This window comes from Podarcis pityusensis, assembly GCF_964106645.2.
Source record: "Podarcis pityusensis genome assembly, chromosome: 14".
Classification (NCBI taxonomy): Eukaryota; Metazoa; Chordata; class Lepidosauria; order Squamata; family Lacertidae; genus Podarcis; species Podarcis pityusensis.
The window spans coordinates 4,164,250-4,187,635 of record NC_138039.1 but is presented as its reverse complement, the minus strand read 5'-3'; the positions used below and the strand labels follow the sequence as shown (position 1 = coordinate 4,187,635).

General features: G+C 43.9%; 1 protein-coding gene and 1 long non-coding RNA gene across 2 annotated transcripts in view; one reads left to right on the top strand and one right to left on the bottom strand.

Moving 5' to 3' along the window:
* LOC308463145 overlaps positions 1 to 23,386 on the top strand; it is a 795,191-nt gene that overhangs the window by 644,959 nt on the left and 126,846 nt on the right. The gene's annotated exons all lie outside the window — the stretch shown is intronic.
* Positions 1 to 23,386, bottom strand: part of MAD1L1 (mitotic arrest deficient 1 like 1) — a 479,230-nt gene that overhangs the window by 333,737 nt on the left and 122,107 nt on the right. The window contains exon 11 of the mRNA XM_080981045.1: positions 14,220 to 14,364. Within this exon, the coding sequence (XP_080837171.1) occupies positions 14,220 to 14,364 (145 nt within the window). The remainder of the gene's footprint in view (positions 1 to 14,219; positions 14,365 to 23,386) is intronic.

Sequence of the window (23,386 nt, the reverse complement as noted above, 5' to 3'; positions counted from 1 at the left end):
CAGTAGCACAGCCATTTATGTGTATGTGCGACCCTTAAGACTTTAGCATGGGCTTAACAGAGCCAAGAGTGGCACTGCCTCTGTTGCTCACAGAATGAGCCAGGACACCAGCCATTTATACAAGTAGTAAAAAGCAGGGGAAGGGGACATGTTTCCATACCCACTATCCAGAAATACAGAGGTCTGGAACCATGCCTCTATTTATAATATTTTGCTTCCCTTTGAAGAACAGTCCTAATTACATTTAGCTTTGTAAACTTCCCAAGTATTAAATTCAAATTGCAACAACTTCTTCCTGGAACACAGCCCTTTTAAATCTCATTGCTCATTTTCCTTAAAGACATGCTGCAAACTGCACTTGAGAATGATATTAGACTCTCTCTCAAAACAGCCAATATCAAACAAGAAAAATGGTTTTGTGTTCACCTAAGTCTGGAAAGCCAATCTCCATTTGCTTAATATAGTCATGATATTTCACCAAGGTAATTATACTCTTAGCTATCAGTAACAATTAAACTCTTAGACTTGAGTTGTTTAATAAAGGTCTCAAAATAAAACTGCACATTCCAAACATGAGGTTTCTAAATGTCAAGCAGGCAAGTAATGTCTCGTGATGAATATAATGATGAAACACACCATCAATCAGCATAAGTTATCCTGCCACAATATAAAATGACAGCAATATTACATTTGGAGTGCTGAGCAATTCTCATCACAGCTTTAATAGAAAAGGTACTGGCAAGAATGGAGATTGCAAAAAAGGCCATTAAGAATGAGCCTTGCAGCTGTTACATTTGGGTTGGGGAGTACAACATATTATGCAGAAAGACTTAATTGTATGCAATGTCCATAATTCTCTTAGATGGAAAGACACAAGTGACACAAGATAGTGGTGCGCATAGCGTTGGACATGTTCGACACAAGCTCTGCACAAGGCACGGAAACCAGCAGAAAATGCTTCCACCTTGAGCTGTTCTGCCAATACAAGGCAAGGTGGTCAAAAATCTACAAGGCTGCTACCTAATCTAACCTCTGGGGAATTCCTTATCAGTCCATGGAAATGGTGCAGGTTCTAGGAGTGTCAGTTTGAGAAACACATTTCAGCTTTAAATGTAAAACTCTAATTCACTGAACTTATTCAAGGCCGCTCCCATGACAAGGTTCTCCCCACCCCACATTTCGGAACAAGAATCTGCTATGCAATCCACCTGGGAAGAAAAACACAACTCTAATATCCAGTATATTTTTGTATTTTTTCTTCTTCTCAGTGTTTAAGAAACCATGTTTAAGGAGCAGTTTCAATACTGCAACACCATTTTCTGATAATGTTTTCAGCTCTAGGCTCTGGAAGGGTTATTCATACAATTAGCATTGGCAGTTGAGAAAATGCCTTCCAGATACTCAGCATAAATAAGCTGCTACAGTTGGTTGACCAGTGTATTTGTTGTCCTGATTTTCAAGAAAGTGGAAAATATATTATGTCATGCTTATTGCTGGGCCAGATTACAAACAATGTTTTTGGTTCAGCACAGCTAAAAGGAATTTACTTTCTTGTCTGGTTATAAAAACTTATCATTGAAATAGAATACTTACAAGCAACAGACTAACATCTCAGTTTTTGAAAGAGTGTCTACCAGAAATGGGTATCAGCTTTACAACAAACACTGGCCACGTTATTGGCTAAGGAGGAGGACTTTGGAAACTCCCACTTCTGCTTAACAGAGACTTGTGCCAGCTGAAGTTGGCTTGTTTAAAAGAACCGTAATATTAACAATAGTTCTAGGTCCAGACAATACAGAAAGTTGTGGATAATGAAAATCAGAAGCAAAAAGGAGTGTGGGTGCTTAAAGCTCATTGCAGCTCAATTCAGTTCATGCATTTCTCACTTAACTATAGTTTAGCATGGTGTGATGGGACGATGAGCTGCTTGTGTGTAAAATCCAAGTCCCTCAGAGTTTGGTCAAGTTTGCAAACCTCTGTCTGTAACGGAGCCCCTTAAACATGGCTCCGTCAGTCGCTGGCAGATTCCGACAGTGGTTGCTTTCGGAATCGCTTCCAACATAAAAGCTCCTTAACGGAAACACGTCTTCTGGACTCTCTGCGTGACAGTTTCCGGCGAGGAGTGGGTGTCCCTACAGGAGGTCCTGAAACCTCCCCACTGTTTTCGCTGGAAGTGTCTCTGAGCCATCCCTCCAGCTCACTTTCCCTCAGCTCACCTCCTCTCCCCCTACTGGTTCCCTCTTCAGCTGCTGAGTCTCTCCCAACCTGTGTGAGCCCTTTCACCTCCCTTCCTTCCGATGGCAGTTCCCTGACATCCACCTCCCCTCCAGGGCCCCCTTCACCCCCTCCCGCCCCCTCCTCTACGGGCGGTGAGGAGGCAAAACCCCGGAATGAACTTCCTTCATCTTCCGATGTCTCGAACACTTCTCTCCACCTGTTGCGGTTCCTGGTCTCGAAGTACTCCTCCTCCTCAGAGTCCATCTCCCCTTCCCCTTCCGAGTCCGGGAATCCTTCCAACTCCTCCTCCTCATCGGTGGTCCCAAAGTATTCCCTCCGGAACCTCTCCACAGGCTGAGGTTTCCTTGGGAACCTTTGATGGAACGTTTCTATCAATACCTCGTCATTGATATCTTCTGCCATTACCCAAGTGTTTTCTGACTCCGGTTCTCCTTCCCACGCTACCAAATACTCCACCTGATCCCCCTTCCACCTGGCGTCGAGGATTTCTGCCACATGGCTGCTGCATTCCCTTTCTTCTATGACCGGTCCCCGAGTGGCCATCCCTTCTCGTCCCCCCTCATACGGTGACAGTAACGACCTGTGAAATACTGGGTGCAGTTTCATGTGGTTGGGTAACCGGAGCCTGAAAGCCACTGGGTTGACCTGTTGAATGACCTCAAAGGGACCCAATCTCCTGGGTCTTAATTTCTTACAACCTCCTTTGAACGGCAACCCTTGGGTTGACAGCCACACCCTATCTCCCACCCTTATGGTTTCACCTTCCCTTCGGTTCTTGTCTGCCTGCCTCTTGTATTCTTCCTTCGCCCTTTCTAAGTTGAGTTGGAGCTGACGATGGATTGCTTCCATTTCTTCTACAAAGTGCTCGGCTGCCGGGATGCTCCATCTCTCCCCTTCTCCCCCTGGGAAAGCCCTGGGATGACACCCATAATTAGCCAAGAAGGGGCTCATCCCTGTGGACACATTCTCGGCATTGTTGTAGGCAAATTCCGCCAGCGCCAACTTTTCTACCCAGTCATTCTCTCTGTCATTGACATAACACCTCAGGTATTGCTGGAGGACACCGTTTGCTCTTTCCGCCTGCCCGTTGGTTTCAGGGTGCCGGGCAGTCGAAAAGTTGACCTCCACCTGCAGTAAGCTCATGAGCTTCCTCCAGAACCTGGAAGTAAATTGTTTTCCCCTGTCTGAGACCCCCCTCAATGGCACCCCGTGCAACCTAAAAATGTGTTCTACAAATAACTTCGCTGTCTCTTCCGCCGTGACTGCATGCGAACAGGCTACAAAGTGGCACATCTTTGTTAGTAGGTCTACCACCACCATGATGGCTGTTTTCCCCTTGGACTTCGGCAGATCAGTCATAAAATCTATCGACACTGCCTCCCAAGGTCGTTCTGGGGTTGGTAAGGGTTCTAATAGCCCCGCCGGCGCCCGCCTCTCCCCTTTGGCTCGCTGGCATTGCTCGCACCCTCTTACATACTCCCGTACATCTTCCCTCACCTTAGGCCACCAAAATTCCCTGGTGACCAACCACATGGTTTTGTGTTGTCCAAAATGCCCCGCCGTGGGGCTGTCGTGCAACTGCTTGAGTACCCTCCCCCTTAAGTCTCCTTCGGGGATATACAGTGCCCCTTTGTAATACAAAGCTCCATTTCTTTCCTCGAAACCCCCTGGTTCCTCTCCCTCACCCCTAAGACCTCTGAGCTTATTCTGGGCGTATTCATCATTCTCTGTTTCCTCTACCAGTTCTCTTTGCCCCACCAATGCCGCCCCACACACCCAGCGGTCCTCTGGGATGACATGTCTCTCTTCGGGTGCCCCCTCCCCTTCCAAATATTCAGGTTTGCGTGAGAGAGCGTCCGCCCTAACATTTTCTGGACCTGGCACATAACAAATTTCAAAGTGGAATTTGGAGAACTCCTGGGCCCATCTCACTTGCCGTTGGTTGAGCACTCGTGCCGTTCTCCAATACTCTAAGTTCTTGTGGTCCGTGCACACTTGCACCTTATGTTGTGCCCCAATTAATAAATGCCTCCATCTCCTGAACGCTTCATGAATGGCTAGTAGTTCTCGGTCATACACCGTGTAGTTCCTCTCAGATTTGTTCAGCTTTCGCGAAAAAAAGGCACACGGTCTCCACTCCGACTCCTCCTTGCCAGGCTGCAGAAGCACCGCCCCCACAGCCCGGTCTGATGCGTCCGTTTCCACTCGCATCGGTTTTTGTAAATCCACATGCAGGAGCTGTTCTTCCGAAGCGAACGCCCTTTTCAGCTCCTCAAAAGCTCGCTCCGCCTCCGCCGTCCAAACGAATTTCCTCTTACTGCTGAGACAGTCCGTAATGGGCGCCGTCAAGTGGGCAAAATTTCTGATGAACTTCCGATAGAAGTTTCCAAATCCAAGGAATCTTTGCACATCCTTCCTTGTTTTCGGTGTTTTCCATTCCAGTACCGCTTGGACCTTGCCAGGATCCATGGCCAATCCCTTGTCCGACAAGCGGTACCCCAGGAATTCCACCTCCTTGGCATGAAACTGACACTTCTCTAGCTTCACCCACAGCTGATTGGCTTGCAGTCTGCCCAACACTTCCCTGACGTCTTTTACATGCTGCTCCTCAGTCTCTGAATATACTAACACGTCATCTAAGAAGGCCACACAATTCTTGTAAAGCAAAGGCCCCAGGACGTGGTTCATAAACGATTGAAAGCACGCGGAGCCTGCTTGTAAGCCGAAGGGCATAACTAAATATTCAAATGCCCCCAAAGGGGTGAACATGGTGGTTTTCCATTCATCCCCCTTCCTTATTCGTATCAGGTTGTACGCCCCCCTCAGGTCCAGTTTAGTAAAAATCTTTCCCTTCCTGACCCTTGTCAAAATGTCATCAATTCTGGGCATCGGGAAAGTCACTGGTTCTGACACTGCATTTAAGGCCCTGAAGTCCACTACAAGTCTAGGTTTGTCCGTGTTTTTTTTATCCACAAAAAACACTGGGCTGCCCCCCACCGCCCTGGACTCTCTGATGAACCCTCTCTTCAGGTTCTTGTCAATGAACTCCCTTAGCTCCTGCATCTCTCTGTCTGACATGGCGTACAGCTTGCCTACAAGGAGCTGTGCCCCAGGGAGTAAATTGATTTGACAGTCAAAGGGTCTATGTGGGGGTAGTTTGTCTGCCTCCCTCTCGCTGAAGACGTTGCTCAGGTCGGCGTATTGTTGGGGAACCTTCCCCTTCTCCGTTACTTCCGTCCCTGCTAGAGTGGCTCTGGCCCCTCCTTGAGCCTCCCGCTCTTTGCAGTGTTCTAGACAATGTGCTGACCCAAAGGAGACCACTCTCTGATGCCAGCCCACTAGCGGATCATGTAACGCTAGCCAGCTCATCCCCAAAATAATGGGAGCTCCTCCCAAGGTAGCCACATTAAACGCTATTAGCTCTCTGTGTCTTGCTACCCTCATTATCATTGGGACGGTCTGCTGGCTGACTTCTCCTCCCAGCAGCTCCCTTCCATCGATCGTGGTCACCTGCAAAGGGTTACTTAAAGGGATAGTCTGTATCTGGTGCTCAGCAGCAAACTCCTTACTCATGAAATTGCAGGAGCTGCCTGAGTCCAATAGCGCCTTTATCTTTAGTGGGTGTCCGTTAGGCAGCTCTAGTAACACCTCTATCACTAGGGCGGGTTTAGGAGGTTCCGGCGTGGGCACTTTCACTGCTCTTTGGCCTGGCTGCTGTGCCCTGACGGTGGCAGCCAGGCGTTGGCTTTTACTTGCTCCGGTACCTTTTCCTCCCTCTCCCCAACAGCTCCCGCCATTCCTTGCCATTCCTTTCTTTGGGGGCAGACTCTGGCAAAATGACCTGGCTGTTGGCAGAGATAACATTTCTTGGCGCCCTTCCCCTCCTTCTTCCGCTCTTCACTGGGCTTTGAAACTGCGCGCGCGCGCGCTGTTCCAATTTCCATCGGCTCTCCCGGCGGGAACGGTGGCTCTGGAATCTCTGGAATGCGAAGCTCCCTCCAACGTTCCCCCTTCCCTTCCCGCCTCTCCAAGGCTCTCGCCTCTTGGCGCGCTCCTATGGTCAGCGCTGATTTGGTCAGCTGGTCCATAGACTCCGCCCTGGGAGCCCGGGAAAGTTCGTCTTTCACAGCCGAAGAAAGCCCTTCTTCAAAGAGCATTTGAATGGGTTCCGCCGATAGATCCCACCCCAATTTATGGATCAACATGGTAAACTCAGTCCAGTACTCACGAACAGATCGGCTCCCCTGTTTGCACGCCATTAACTGTCTGCGTACCACTCCCTGCTCAATATCGCTGGAAAACATCAGATCCATGGCACGAAAAAACTTCCTCGTGTCCTTCAGGATGTCATTATTCGTTGCCATCAGGGGCCTCACCCAGTCTTTCGCCCCCTTTTCGAGATGCCCAATCACAAAAGCCACCCGCGATTCCTCGTCGGGAAAGTCATCAAACTGCAGATTAAGGGCATATTGCATCTCTGTCCTAAAGGTATGATAGTCCTTGGGCTCCCCCCCAAACTTCTGTACCAATCCTGGCAACTTTCTGGCGAGCGGGGTGGTTTTCCCCTTCTCTGCATCTTGAGCCCTCCTCTCCTCGAGCCTCGCCGTCTGCAGCGCTAGCTGGACCTCCAACGCCCGGTACCTTTCTTCCAGGCTTGGACCCGCTCCAGCTCCTGCTTCTCCGGTTCCGGCTGGGTTGCTCATGATGCCTTCTCCTGCACAAGCTGCTCACGGAGACTGTCGGAATGCTGTGATGGGACGATGAGCTGCTTGTGTGTAAAATCCAAGTCCCTCAGAGTTTGGTCAAGTTTGCAAACCTCTGTCTGTAATGGAGCCCCTTAAACATGGCTCCGTCAGTCGCTGGCAGATTCCGACAGTGGTTGCTTTCGGAATCGCTTCCAACATAAAAGCTCCTTAACGGAAACACGTCTTCTGGACTCTCTGCGTGACAGTTTCCGGCGAGGAGTGGGTGTCCCTACAGGAGGTCCTGAAACCTCCCCACTGTTTTCGCTGGAAGTGTCTCTGAGCCATCCCTCCAGCTCACTTTCCCTCAGCTCACCTCCTCTCCCCCTACTGGTTCCCTCTTCAGCTGCTGAGTCTCTCCCAACCTGTGTGAGCCCTTTCACCTCCCTTCCTTCCGATGGCAGTTCCCTGACATCTGGCATACAAATACAGCCAGTAACTACAATATCAGGCAAAATGTCATGTTTATCAAAAACACAAGTCCAGAAGTGTTAACCAGTTTGCACTGTTAATTGCTCCAGAATTCTTATTATTACCTGACCTAAATTCAGCAACAACTGAAAGCTTATTTGTTTGCCAAAATGCTGGTTGTATAAGAGCAAGATGACTGCCACTAATACAGACAGGTCTGGTGTCAGCACATGGTATCCTGGGGCAGCAGCCAGGGGTTCAATATGCCATCCACATCAGGTAACTAAGTCTGTGAGTCTCTCTTTAATTTCCCAAAATAGCCAGGATTGACACAATGTTTGGTACTTCAGAGCATTGTGGGAAATTAAAATAGAAGCTCCTATCCACCCTTGGAGAGCAGCTGTCACCATTAGTGCCAAGTAAGCTTCAGGAGTCCATCAATATAAAATAGTGCCCACAGGATAGCACCCTGCCTGGGTTCTCAAACCAGGAGTTAGCCCTGCTCTGAGAGCATGATTCATAGTGAGCTAGAACTATTTAAATGGCAAATGGTAGAAAAGTGGCCGGCAGAAACCCTCAATGCTCTCCATTTGTTGTTGTTAGGTTATAAAACAAGCTCAGTAAACTTGGACAGAAAGAAAAAAGTGTGTATGCACTACTTCTTGAAGTTAAATAGATTTCCTGTTTTTTTATGTAAAAAAAGTATTCCTTTAGAACATGAACCACAGAGAGAAAAATATTCCTCCTTAACTGTAACTGACTGTGTCTAGGTGGGACTTTGGATAATAGACTAATTCTCTATTTGTTAGTTCCTTCTCTATCAGCACTGGCACTTTGAAACAGCCAGGGATCAAATACCTCAAGGTGCTCAACCTAGTCTTAATTAAAACAATTTCCTCCCTACAGGCTGCCTCCTGATTTGCAGTGCACATATAAATGACTGATAACCTTAATGTTCATTAAATGTGCAACTGTGACAGCCAAGATTTGCATGTGAAAACCTTCCCCCTGCCACAAGCAGAATCACTCAAACTTGACTGAAGATTTCACACTAATGTTGTAAAACCCTGCAACAAGAATAACCTCCCTGCCCCCAGAAATGACTGAGCCATTTCAGCATTTGTTTTCCAGATGAAGAATGGGCTGTCCTAGGAACACAGAACATAAGATGCTATCCTATACCAAATCAGACCATGGGTCCTTCTAACTCAGTATCACTCATGCTGGCAGGCAGAAATTGTCTAGGGTTTAAGGCAGGAATCTTTCCCAACCCAACCAGGAGACATCAGGGATTGCACTTGGAACCTTTTCTATGCAAAGCAAGTGTTCCAACACTCTTCCTCTTTGGCAATCACTCGTAGCTGAGTAAAATTGTCTGAACATGGACTTTAACAGTGAGTCCGTAAGTGACTGTGGAGGCCAATTCTGAATGCACACGTCCTTCCACAGTGGGGACATAGGTTTCTGGGCAGGAGTTGATCACAGTGAGGGTTTGCCAAACATGGCTTCCTTTTATCACATTTCTTCCTTTCGTCTTGAGTTTGAGTGTCTTCAAAGTCCACGACACCTTTGGTAAAGGCTGTTTTTCAATTGGAGTGCTCACAGGCCAGTGTTTCCCAACTATCAGTATTTATACCAATTTTTTTTTTAGATTTGCTTTGAGAGAGTCTTTAAACTTCTTTTGTTGATCACCAGCATTATGCTTTCCATTTTAAAGTTTGGAATAGAGTAGTTGCTTTGGAAGATGATAATCAGGCATCCGCACAACATGACCAGTCCAATGAAGCTGATGTTGAAGAATCATTGCTTCGACACTGGTGATTTTTGCTTCTTCCAGTACACTGGTATTAGTTCGTCTGTCTTCCCAAGTGATGTGTAAAAATTTTCGGAGACACCGTTGATGGAATCTTTCAAGGAGTTGGAGATAGCATTTATAAGTAGTCCATGTTTCACAAGCATACAGTAAGGTTGGTAGTGCAATAGCTTTGTAAACAAGCATTTTTGTTTCCCTACAAATGTCCCGGTCCTCAAACACTCTGCACTTCAGTTGGGAGAAAGCTGCACTCACAGAGCTCAGGCGATGCTGGATTTCGGCATCAGTGTCGGCCCTTGTGGAAAGATAACTGCCCAGGTAGGAGAAGTGTTCGACACTTTCCAAAGTTACACCATTGAGTTTGATTTGTGGTGCTGCAGACGGGTTGTTTTGCGCTTGTTGGTGTAGCACTCTGGTCTTCTGGACGTTGAACAATAGGCCAAGCTTTCTGTAAGCTTCTGCGAATATATTCAGAATGGTTTGGAGGTCATCCTCTGAGTGTGCACACACTACATTGTCATCAGCATACTGAAGCTCTATGATAGAAGTTGTGGTAACCTCACTCTTTGCTTTCAGCCTACTCACCACTAAGCTATGGTCTTTCCCCATATTAAATGTCATAGTCTTAGCAATGGCCACAACTATAAAGCTAATTTAAAACAATCCACAATGAAGAGTCTTTGAAATATGGGAAAGAAATCAAGTGAGAGTATCTTTGCAGCTACATTTTCTTCCACCCTCCAACGCCTAAGGATCAAATCTCCTGGCAGTGGCACCAAGGTTATGGATCTCCTTTCCTTGGGAAGCCCGGTTGGCTCCCTAGCTATTTGCCTTCAGGCATGCAACGTAGGCATTCCTGTTTCATCAGTTGTTCAGCTTATCTTACTTATTCTTCTGTTGCTGGTTCCAATTTCTTTTAGCTCTATTAGTTGCATTTTAATATGGTGATATTGCTGTATATTGTGTTTTTAAATTGCTTTAAGTCTCCTTGTTGTTAAAAGTGGAGGTAAAAGTTAAAATTAATTAAATTTCATTCTATTCATGAAGAAAAGTGATTGGCAGTAGGTTCAGACAGATAAAATGAAATGCTTCTGCACACAATGCATAATTATCAAATGGAATACTCTGCCACAGGGAGAAGTGAGAAGATAATTAGGCATGCTTTGGCTGACCACTTTGGGGAACTGGTTGCTTGACTACTTGGTGTATTCTAACATGCATCTAGACACCTTTTGTACAGTGTATCTAAAGCAATGCTGGTTTCAAAGGTGGTATATAGCTTCTCTGACTAGTAGCCATTAATAGCCTTATCCTCAACGAAAGCTTGATGGCTTAGAAATGTATCACTGTCCATGAATAAGACAGTTTCTTCCAAGTATGCATTTCTGTGTTTACAAGATTCACTATATTATTCTGAAAGAGCCAAGGACAGGCACAGGCAAACTCAGCCCTCCAGGTGTTTTGGGACTACAACTCCCATCATCCCTGACCACTGGTCCTGTTAGCTAGGGATGATGGGAGTTGTAGTCCCAAAACATCTGGAGGGCCGAGTTTGCCTGTGCCTGGCCAAGGACAATCAAGTTTCTTATTTTTCCCTCCCCTTTTCCATTTTCAGTGATACTCACAGCAACACAGTCTACCAGAGAAGCTACTAATTAGATCATTAAATATCAGTCTGGGTTATAAAGCTTTCAGTGTAAAGTTATTATTTTTAACAGGTCATATATTTGCTCAATTTAATATCAAACTATATGATCATTTTATTTTAATTAAAATGAAAACCTTTGTCCTAGGATTATAGCAAGCTGTGCCAAGAAAACAGTGTTTATGTACTTATCCCATATTTCATTATATGTATCAGTTGAAAAGGTGGAATAAAATGACCACTGATGGAGTGGATACTTTAATGTGGGCTGCATAGAATTCAAGATATGTTTAGTAGTTCACAACACTGATATTACAGTCTGTCTACATCTATGTCACAGATGGATGGTTTGCAACTCTATGATAAAAACTGTTAACTTCTGTGTGGTGAGCCAGTACACAAACAACTCTCCAGAGAGTCTTCATGCAATCAGATTTAAATCAACCCCCCATGTCAGCTTGTCATTTGAATCCTCCTATATTGCAAAGAAGATAAAACCAATATCTGAACAAGATGCCAGGTGCGTGCTTTTAGAAAGACAGAGATGAAAAAATCACAGATATAGATTACAAAGACTGCTGGTATCTTGAGGTCACTGGCATATCAACATCTGTAGTCTCTGCATTGTTTGACTACCTTTCTCCCCTGTGTGTCATTTAGTATCTTCTGGAATCACAGCTACTAAAGTGTGTTTTCCTTTAACTAATTGGAAAATTAATGCCCATTTCATTTATACAGTATAATGCTAGAACCTCATATTTGGCTCTACACACAAATTCTAAGAAACAAACAAACAAAAAATCAGTGCAATTTTTTATGTCAGTTGTTAAAATCAGTGCAGTTTTAAAAGGTTCTGTCAGGCGGTGTGTTGGTTGCTCACGAGTAACCAGGCAGGACTCCGACCTGTCTTTAGCAGGTTTTTATTTGTGCAAACTATTTACAGTGCAGAATTAGAAAGTTCATGTCCATCTCAGTCACTTGCAGATTCCGGGAGTGGCCCCTTCCGGTCCCCCCCTCCACCAGCATAAGAACTTAGACACCCGAAATCTCCGCCTCCCCTCCTTATGTTTCACCCCACTGCGTAAACTAGGCGACGGAAACGGCGTGACTGTTTCCTGGCCAGCAGGGCTAGATGAGGCGCTTGGGCTCTCAGTTGCATCTTTGAGCCCTCCCCTCGCCCGGCTTTCCCCTTCCCCCTCTGCTCCACTGGAGGTGTGGCTTTCCCCACCGTTGGATGAGGAGCTGCTACTCAGAAGTGTGGGAGGCTCTCTGTATTCCCATGCCTCCCTCCCCCTTTCCGATGGCAGTCCCCTGACAGGTTCAGTCTGTCATAATGATTTAAAATGACATCCAATCACATCTAAACATAAAGAAAAACCTGCTCCTTGATATCAGGAATCATCATGTAAAATGTGGTGTTCAAATATCACCAATGAGTGAAGAATGGCAGCGTCTACAGTTACAACACCTATTTGTGCCTTTAATAGCCCATCTACTTTGAGTGTCTTGACACCTCCTTCAACAACTAAAGGAAATTATCAGATCCTTACAGAAAACTAAATCTATAACTGCTGAGTATAAATGTTTAATATAATTTAGTAAGGTAGAATTTCAGGAACTTAGAGAGGTGTAGAATAGGGAATTAGAAGATATTATACAGCCTAAACAATGGAAAATTGCTTTAGAATCCACATAAAATATTTCCCTAGATTGAAATTTGACATTGATTCAGCAAAAATTAATAATTCGTGTATACTGGACTCCATAATGATTGAATAGGAATGGACTGTTTAATACAGAAAGATGTTGGAGGTGAGAATGTTTCTTTGAGGCTTATGATAATGGAGTGTCGAGTGATATATTCCTTTTGATTTGTATTAGCAAAATTCTTGATATTCTCAGATGTTCATGTACTTTTAAACAATATTCCTGTGGCTTGGGGTTTAATGGCTGGACAACAAAAGTGGATTTTGCAATCACTTATGGTGACTTAGAAATTTATACTTCAAGCCTGGAAGGATAAATACCCACCGTTTATTAGGCAATGGTCTGAGAACCTTAACAGGCTACATTAGGATATACAGGCATCCCCCCACTTATTGCAGGGGTTACATTTCGGGGGCCCACGAGCCTAAGTAAAATTGCATAAAGTGGGGAACACCCTCTAAAAAGCCTATAAATGGCTATTTTTGCCTGCTCTGCAGAACTCTCTCCCATGCTCTCTCCAATCCAGACTCAAATATCTAGAGTTGGAACTCTGGGGTTGGCTGGAGTCTGGAGGACGTGCAGGAAAGTGGCAGCTGCTGCTGCTGCTGCACTACTCCACATGTCAGCTGTTAGTTGGGGAGGCTGAGCAGCCTAAACAAGGCCCCGCTGTATCTCAGGTCTCTTTGAGGCGGCTTCTACCCTCACAGACATCCTCTTCGGGCTCTGGGGAGGGTCTCCTTGTGAGCCACAATAACTCTTCAGCTCTCTCCCGCCATTTCCTAATATGATTCTAATTATTAATTTATTTTGCAGCATCATACAGCGGTTGCATGCTAGTAGAATATGTGTAAGCGGTGAAGATGCCTGTATTTCATATAAAATAAGAAAAATCCTTCCAGTAGCACCTTAGAGACCAACTAAATTTGTTATTTGTATGAGCTTTCGTGTGCATGCACACATCTTCAGATACACTGAAACAGAAGTCACCAGACCCTTATATATAGTGAGAGGGTGGGGAGGGGTATTACTCAGAAGGGTGGTGGAAATGGGTGATTGGGTGATAGGTGTGGTAAACCTATCTTTATCACCAAACTCCAAATATAATTGCACATTGTATTGATTAACCTTTTTAAATATATATTAGGGGCCATGTGGTGATTTTAGCCTATAAATTTTATTGTTTAATGTCTTAACCTGTATATTAAGGTACTTTTATAGCTCTGTTTAGAGTAGGTAATGTCTTAATAATATAAATGTTTTAAGTTTTTTGGATTAATCCAGCATATTTTCTTTTAATTGTTGAATGACCCTGTGTACATTGCGGCAGCCTTTGGCTATGTGCAGTAAAACTGACTGACTGACTGACTGACTACTTATGGATACAGGTGCATAGGATGGCATTGCTAACCTTACAACACACCTATCTTTATAGAAGTCAATGTATTTAAATACACTTTGATTTTATAGCTTTATTGTTATTTTATACTTCTGTGATCTGCCTTGGAATAATGATTTATCATTAAACGTAGGAGAGTTTCTCACATTTTCATAAGCGCACAGCTTAATAAAACTAAATAAAAGAAAGGAGTAGCAACCTCATCCTTTTCTGGACATCCCAACAAGTAAATGGAGAGCAAAAACAAGATCCATACAGGTGACATACCTTTATAAGCAGCTGCACTCGTTTTTGCAAGCACCTGGCCATAGATTCATGCTGCTCACGTTTTTTCTTCTCCTCCAGTAGCTGGCTCTGGGTCTTCAGCAACTCTTCTTGCAGTTGCTTCCGTGCCTTCTCTAATAGTCTAGCACTAGGAAAGACAAAATTACCAACACTGAACTTCTATCAACCTGACACTTGGTGGTTTACTACAATTGGCAGGGGATAAAAGCACTTTAAAATGGGACTGACCACTTACAACTCCCTTCTAAACTTCATTCTCTAACCACTCTCACTTGCCACCAGCAACCAGGCAAACAGTTGTTCATAAGCATATTGTTGCATTGCACATTCACATAATGTTATTATTAAACCTTTGCATCCTACTTTTATTTGGGTGTGTACAAAAGGGCTTTGGAGAGCCATTAATAGAATATATTGTTATGTGGCGCCAGTATTTTCTGTTCTAACATAGCCATGCCCACAAGATACTCCAAATAGTTGTGTGAGGAGTACCTTCTATACCTGAGATCTCAGAACCATAGCATTTATGAATGAAAATTAAAAAATCACACTTTCTATCAGTGCCCAAGCATGCTGGGGAAATTAATGTGTGTTACCTGAAAATTTTCTCATGATATTGTTTAAAATTCTGATATTTAAAACTTCTAATATTTAATTTATGTTTTAATTTTTATGTTGTATATTTTGATTTTTAGATGGTGAAAAGCAGAATATTTTTAAATAAATAAATATAAATAACCATATGTTTCTTTACAACAAGATATTTCTGTCTAAACTATATATGTATGTATGTATCTCTGACAAACCGAAACACAACTCTAGTATGACTGAATAATTTTTCTCTTTCCAGGCCTGTTTTTTTGTTATCATAGGAAACTAAGCATGTACTGACCAGGAATGTCAATCAAATCCTCCTCCATCCACCATCTGATCCATATTTACATCTTAAATCTTTCAATGAATCAAAGATGTATATGAAAGTTCCAGTTTAATTTGAAGCTATTTGACTTCCGGGTTGGCGCCATCGCCGAATGGCGGACTCCCTCCGAGCTCCGGAGGGAGCCTGCTCGGCAGGGGCTGGGTCCTACCGCACCGGCGATGCGGGGACCCTTAAAAACCACGGCCACGGAGGCCGTGGACATGGAGACTCGGCTGGCACCGCTAGCGCCCTCCCGACTCGTGAAGGAGCCTTTTTAAAGGCTACGGATCGGGTGCCGGGGAGAAGCGTGGTGCTTTGAGTCCTCTGCTATCCCTGCCGAGCGAAGCCGCATGCCATTTGGCGGAGAGCGCTGACTTCTTCTATTGAAAATTCGGACTTCTTAACAACAACCCGTGAGTAATTTGGAAACCGGGTTCAAAAGGAGGAAAAAAAAAAATTTTTTTTTCGGATTGGACACGAGCGGGGGGGGGATCCAAAAAGGAAGTCAGTCCCCCTCCCTACTGTAAACCTTCCAAAACAAGGATGGTGGAAACCAAGGTCCAAAAAGATTTGTATTGCTGATAAAAACTAAGAATTCCACGATGGGGAACTACAAGAACTGTGCTGGAGGAAGAATTGAGGGAGAAGGGAAACGTGACCCCCCCCCCGGGAACCGGGGTGATTGAAGAGAGAGCCTGGTGAAAAGAGTCGGAGATTTTGACAGCTGTCAAAGTAGCTGTCAAAGTCGGAAAGCAGAGAGGATCTTATTATGAGAACTTTGCTGGTTAAATTTGTTACAATTTGCTATAACCCGTTAAAACTTGGATACAAAATGGCGAAAACATGGATAACAATCGGACTTTTGGACTAGAGAAAACAAAGTTACAACAATCCCCCTAGAGGAGTTTCGGGACATTACAAAGATGGTCGTAAGTGGAAAAATACCATTGGAATTTTACAGGACTGGTTATCTTTTGGGAAAGCTGCAAAACGGAAATAATATTTTGTCTACAGGGTGTTCAGCTAAAGGAGACAATAGAATTTTCTATTGAAGAAAGGAAGGGACTGAACGCAAGTTTTTGTTCCTGAATAACAATAATCCCTGCAGAGTTACTAAACTTCTGAATTAGAACGTTTCAGCAGCGGAACAAGAGGAAATTGGACTACAACTTGGAAAGAACAATGGGGGGAGTTTTATTAAAGATTTGAAGTTAAATGTTTTAAAAAATAACTATAAAAAGAAAAAGCCAGCAAGGAGTTGGGGGAAATAGGTGATTTATGGACTTTAAGAATTCCAGGCAGATAACATGGTTTGGTGGTCAGGGGGAAATTAAACCGGGGACAGGGGGGGGAGAACTAAAATCCAAAGGCTTGTCAACTTTTTTTTTTCTGAACTGGCTCTTTTTCACCTATTATACTTTTTATTTCTTATTTCTTATATTTCTATTGTGTGGGGTGTCCTTATTTTTTAAAAAAAAAGGGAAATTGTGGAATGAAAATGGGGTGGGCCCTGGGGAGAGAACTTTTGTTTTTTATTAAGGGTATTGATGAGGAGTGTATAAACTTTAAATTCGAATAATGGTTTAAACAAATTAAGTTTTAATTAGAACTGAGAGCTTGTGGAGCCAACAATATGAAAGGGGAATATGGTAGGGGTGGGGGAAGGGGGGAGTCCCGGAAAGTGGATCTATGAAAATAAGGCTTTGAATGTATTTTAATCTTTACTTTCTGTATCTTTGAAAATCTTAATAAATATCATTTAAAAAAAAAATAATTTGAAGCTATTCATATACCAATTTAATAGAGTGTAAAATAGATTATTTCCATTGTCATAAGTTAATCACAAAGACTATAAATCTACTGCAGAAAATGGCTAATTTAATAACCGGAACATCACTATGCCCCTGCCCCCTTCTCTGTTTTAATTAATTAGTTACACAGAAAATGAAACCTTTGCCATAGAGTAGCATGTACATCTTCTTTTAAGAAACTATTATGAATACCAGAATTTCAAAAAAGAAAAGAAAAGAAAAAAGACTCTCAAAAGGGGGAAGAGATGGCTTTTCTCCCCCTTCCAACTGCTAAGATATCAAAACACAGATGAAAAGACCCAATTTTATGCATGGTCATTCTTGGATAAACTAGCTGTTAGATGATACAACTGAGAAAAAATGCATAGAGCTGAAAACAAAATTGGACTTCCAATTAATTTTCATTCTAGTTGGCAGAATGAGAGGACATAGAATTGGCAGGCCATGATCCACACTGGAGCCACAGCAGTTGAGCCAGTGCCATTTTATTTTACTTATGCTGTTTCAATTATGTGGGAGTTAAAATAATTGGCATAAATTGTTAAAGGAACAACACCCGTCTTAACCTTAACTGGTTTAAGAGCAAAGGTGGCTAACCCGTGTTCTGCAGTAAAGACCCAGCCAATGAAAACATGGAAAGTGGCCATTCAGCCCACAAAGCTTTATCTTATGGCCTGCTCATGAAACAAAAGTCACTGCTCTTTAGAGAAGAATCTCTGAAGAGCAGACACAGTGCATTATCTCCCGATCAGGAAGATCAGAACAGTCAAAGTGATCTTTTATCTATCATTTCAGCATTAACCACCACAATGCTAAGATCAGAGATAAGCCCTTAGGGAGATAAAAGATCCCTCTGGCTGCTCTTTAGAGGTCCTCTTTAAAAAGTAGCCAGAGAGATCTCCTACCTCCTATCTTAGCACTAAGCACCCCAGTGCTAAGACCAGATATAAAAGTCTGCTATCTGCTATTAAAAAATAAGCAGCAGGATTTCCCCCCAGTGCTACAGAAGAGGTGAATGGAAACTCTGCCTTTTACTCTGCGCAAAAAGATATGTACAAAGTAAAAGACAGCATGTTGATCCACCCCATCCCAGCACAGAAATATAGTAAAGGTAAAGGTAAAGGTAAAGGTAAAGGTAAAGGTAAAGGTAAAGGTAAAGGTAAAGGTACCCCTGCCCGTACGGGCCAGTCGTGTCCGACTCTGGGGTTGCGCGCCCATCTCGCTTAAGAGGCCGGGGGCCAGCGCTGTCCGAAGACACTTCCAGGTCACGTGGCCAGCGTGACAAGCTGCATCTGGCGAGCCAGCGCAGCACACGGAAACGCCGTTTACCTTCCCGCTAGTAAGCGGTCCCTATTTATCTACTTGCACCCAGGGGTGCTTTCAAACTACTAGGTTGGCAGGCGCTGGGACCGAGCAACGGGAGCGCATCCCGCCACGGGGATTCGAACCGCTGACCTGACGATCGGCAAGTCCTAGGTGCTGAGGTTTTACCCACAGCGCCACCCGCACAGAAATATAGAGGGCTTCAAATGCTGAGCGTGTGTCTGTGCACCTCTGCATGTGTGTTTCTGTGTGATTATATGCATGTTTCAGTGTGAGAGTTCTGTGACACTGCATGCCTGGTGACTATATGTGCTGTATGTTTTCTGAGTGTGTGCTGCATGGGTATGTTTGTGTGTGCTATATGTGGCAAATGTGCTCGGATTGTGAGTGAGTCTTTGCTTGGCTAGTGTCTATGCACTTGTGTGCGCATAAATCAGTCACACCCACAGCTGGCATGCAGCCCTTGCAGGAGGAACTGATTGTCAGTGTGGCCCTCAATGTGGTTTTATATCATGATTTTACTCTGTGAACTGCCCTGAGACCTCCAGGTACAGGGCAGTATATAAATTCAAACAATGAAAAAGAAGGAGGAGGAGGAGGAGGAGAAGAAGACGATGGTTAGCCGCTCCTGGTCAACAGTAGCATTCTCCAACCTAGGATGGTTTTGACTACCATTTCTATCAACCCCTGTCAGCATGACCAATAGTCAGGGATACTGGGAGTTATAGTCCTCCAGGAAGGGAAAGGTTAGCCTAGAGTGGCAAAACCACCATTCAGATCTCCATCTCTCCATAAAACAGTAGCCCCGAACCATTTGTGGTCCAGGGAACATTTGGAATTTTGTGATAGTGCCAAGACACCAGAGACAAAATGACTGGTGCACTCCAAAAGAGCAGAAAAACACAAAATGGCTCAAATATAGAAAACTTTTTCATTTTCAGTTAATAAAAAATGATTGAAAAATAGTCGTTTTCTAGGTATTGTAAAGTCTTGGTTGTTATGTTGTCTGTTCTTGGTATGGTGTTGTAGATTACAGATAGAAAACAGGAGTAATTCTGAATTATCACAACCAGCCATACATATACATACAGTGGTACCTTGGGTTAAGAATTTAATTTGTTCTGGAGGTCTGTTCTTAACCTGAACCTGTTCTTAACCTGAAGCACCGCTTTAGCTAATGGGGCCTCCTGCTGCCGCTGCGCCGCCACTGCACAATTTCTGTTCTCATCCTGAAGCAAAGTTCTTAACCCGAGGTCACATTTCTGGGTTAGCGGAGTCTGTAACCTGAAGCGTATGTAACCTGAAGTGTATGTAACCCGAGGTACCACTGTACTCACAAATACAAAGACCTAATGCTGGCTTGCATGTGTTGTTTTTACCATATTATTCCACATTTTCAAAAAGTTTCTATAGCAGCTACCTGCCAAATGCTCTATGTGGCTGAGAGAAAAACAAAACAAAATTAGCAGCAAATGGGTGGATCAAAGGACAATAATATAAGACAGAAGCAGGAAAAGTGAACTAAAGAGGAAAACAGCAGTTCTTTAGGACCCCAGAGATTCCTACTGACCAGTGTTCAAACAACTCACTTATCAATCACAGCTTTGACTTTGCAAACTGACAGGTGACAGAAGCCAGGATGTAGAAGGGCACCTGCACATTTTGCTTCATAACTTTCTTTATAAGGGGGCTGGAGACTTACTTAAAAAAAAGAAAGAAAGCTCAAAGTCTGGGGTCCCTGGCAGTGTGCCAATGAAAGCTTTTGTAAGCATGAGGTTGGTGATCCTCATCATAAATAATACATTCTGTTCCCCAGCTTAGTGCAGAAACAGAGTTTCCAAAAGTGATAATGTTACAATGTTTTCATATGTACAGCGGTACCTCGGGTTACATACGCTTCAGGTTACACACTCCACTAAGCCAGAAATAGTGCTTCAGGTTAAGAACTATGCTTCAGGATAAGAACAGAAATCGGGCTCCGGCGGCATGGCGGCAGCAGGAGGCGCATTAGCTAAAGTGGTGCTTCAGGTTAAGAACAGTTTCAGGTTAAGTACAGACCTCCGGAACGAATTAGGCACTTAACCTGAGGTACCACTGTATTTTCCTTTCTGCATTTCAGTTTAGAAAAACTGCCAAAGTTCATTAGATTCAATCAAATGCAATTATATTTGGGTGCTTTTTCAATCACTTTGACAACACTTGTCATTGCTCCATGAAAGTATTAAAATAATAATAATAACAACAACAGTTATTATATATATATATATATATATATATGTATGTATGTATATGTATATATATATATGTATATATATATCATAGAATCATAGAGTTGGAAGAGACCACAAGGGCCATCGAGTCCAACCCCCTGCCAAGCAGGAAACACCATCAGAGCACTCCTGACATATGGTTGTCAAGCCTCTGCTTAAAGACCTCCAAAGAAGGAGACTCCACCACACTCCTTGGCAGCAAATTCCACTGTCGAACAGCTCTTACTGTCAGGAAGTTCTTCCTAATGTTTAGGTGGAATCTTCTTTCTTGTAGTTTGGATCCATTGCTCCGTGTCCGCTTCTCTGGAGCAGCAGAAAACAACCTTTCTCCCTCCTCTATGTGACATCCTTTTATATATTTGAACATGGCTATCATATCACCCCTTAACCTCCTCTTCTCCAGGCTAAACATGCCCAGCTCCCTTAGCCGTTCCTCATAAGGCATCGTTTCCAGGCCTTTGACCATTTTGGTTGCCCTCCTCTGGACACGTTCCAGTTTGTCAGTGTCCTTCTTGAACTGTGGTGCCCAGAACTGGACACAGTACTCCAGGTGAGGTCTGACCAGAGCAGAATACAGTGGCACTATTACTTCCCTTGATCTAGATGCTATACTCCTACTGATGCAGCCCAGAATTGCATTGGCTTTTTTAGCTGCCGCGTCACACTGTTGGCTCATGTCAAGTTTGTGGTCAACCAAGACTCCTAGATCCTTTTCACATGTACTGCTCTCAAGCCAGGTGTCCCCCATCTTGTATTTGTGCCTCTCATTTTTTTTGCCCAAGTGCAATACTTTACATTTCTCCCTGTTAAAATTCATCTTGTTTGTTTTGGCCCAGTTCTCTAATCTGTCAAGGTCGTTTTGAAGTGTGATCCTGTCCTCTTAGGTGTTAGCCACCCCTCCCAATTTGGTGTCATCTGCAAATTTGATCAGGATTCCCTCGAGTCCATCATCCAAGTCGTTGATAAAGATGTTGAATAAGACCGGGCCCAAGACAGAACCCTGTGGCACCCCACTAGTCACTCTTCTCCAGGATGAAGAGGAACCATTGATGAGCACCCTTTGGGTTCGGTCAGTCAGCCAGTTACAAATCCACTGAGTGGTAGCATAGTCAAGACCGCATTTTACCAGCTTCTTTACAAGAATATCATGGGGCACCTTGTTAAATGCCTTGCTGAAATCAAGGTAGGCTACATCCACTGCGTTCCCTTCATCTACCAGGCTTGTAATTCTGTCAAAAAACGAGATCAGGTTAGTCTGACATGACTTATTTTTCAGAAATCCATGCTGACTATTGGTGATCACAGCATTCCTTTCTAGGTGCTCACAGACTGTTTGCTTAATGATCTGCTCCAGAATCTTCCCTGGTATTGATGTCAGACTGACTGGGCGGTAATTATTTGGGTCCTCTCTTTTCCCCTTTTTGAAAATAGGGACAACATTTGCCCTCCTCCAGTCTGCCGGGACTTCGCCTGTTCTCCAGGAATTCTCAAAGATGACTGCCAGTGGTTCTGAAATCACATCTGCCAGTTCTTTTAATACTCTTGGATGCAGTTCATCTGGCCCTGGAGACTTGAATACATCTAAACTAGCCAAGTATTCTTGTACTATCTCCTTAGTTATTCTGGGCTGTGTTTCCTTTGCTGAATCATTTGCTCCAAATTCTTCAGGTCGGGCATTGTTTTCTTTATCGGAGAAGACTGAGGCAAAGAAGGCATTGAGGAGTTCAGCCCTTTCTGTGTCCCCTGTTTGCATTTCACCATCTTCTCCTCTGAGTGACCCCACTGTTTCTTTGTTCTTCCTTTTGTTACGAACATACCCATAAAAACCTTTTTTGTTGCTTTTAACCTCTCTAGCAAGCCTGAGTTCATTCTGTGCTTTAGCTTTTCTGACTTTGTGTCTACACGTGCTGGCTATTTGTTTGAATTCCTCTTTGGTGGTTTCCCCCCTTTTCCATTTTTTGTACACATCCTTTTTTAATCTTAACTCAGTTAAAAGTTCTTTAGATAGCCACCCTGGCTTCTTTAGGCACCTTCCATGTTTCCGTCTCATTGGTATTGCCTGACGTTGTGCTTTTACTATCTCCCTCTTAACAAACTCCCAGCCATCATGAACTCCCTTTCCTTTTAGTATTACTGTCCATGGGATCTCACCCAGCACTTCCCTAAGTTTTATGAAGTCGGCTTTCTTAAAGTCAAGAAATTGAGCCCTAGTATGCTTGGCTGCTCCTTTCCACTATAGTAAACTTCAGAAGAGCATGATCACTCGCGCCTAATGATCCTTCCACTTCTACCCCACTAACCAGGTCATCAACATTGGTTAGGACCAGATCTAAAATGGCTGTTCCTCTTGTTGCTTCTCCCACTTTCTGGACAATGAAGTTGTCTGCAAGGCCAGTGAGGAATCTGTTTGACCTTACGCTCTTGGCTGAGTTTGACATCCAACAAATATCCGGGTAATTGAAGTCCCCCATTACTACTATCTCCCTTCCTTTTGCATGCTTGGCCATCTGTTCCAGGAAGGCATCATCTATGTCCTCCGTTTGGCTTGGGGATCTATAGTAAACTCCCACAGTGAGGTCACTGTTATTCTTCTCTCCCTTAATTTTGACCCAAATGCTCTCACTTTGGCTTTGAGGTTCTAAATCTTGGATCTCTTCACAGGTATACACATCCCTGACATATAACGCTACTCCTCCTGCTTTCTTGTCTGGTCTGTTTTTCTGAAATAGATTGTATCCCTCCATTATTACATTCCAATCGTGGGACTTATCCCACCAGGTTTCAGTGTTGCCTATTATGTCATATTTAGTTTGCTGTACCAAGAGC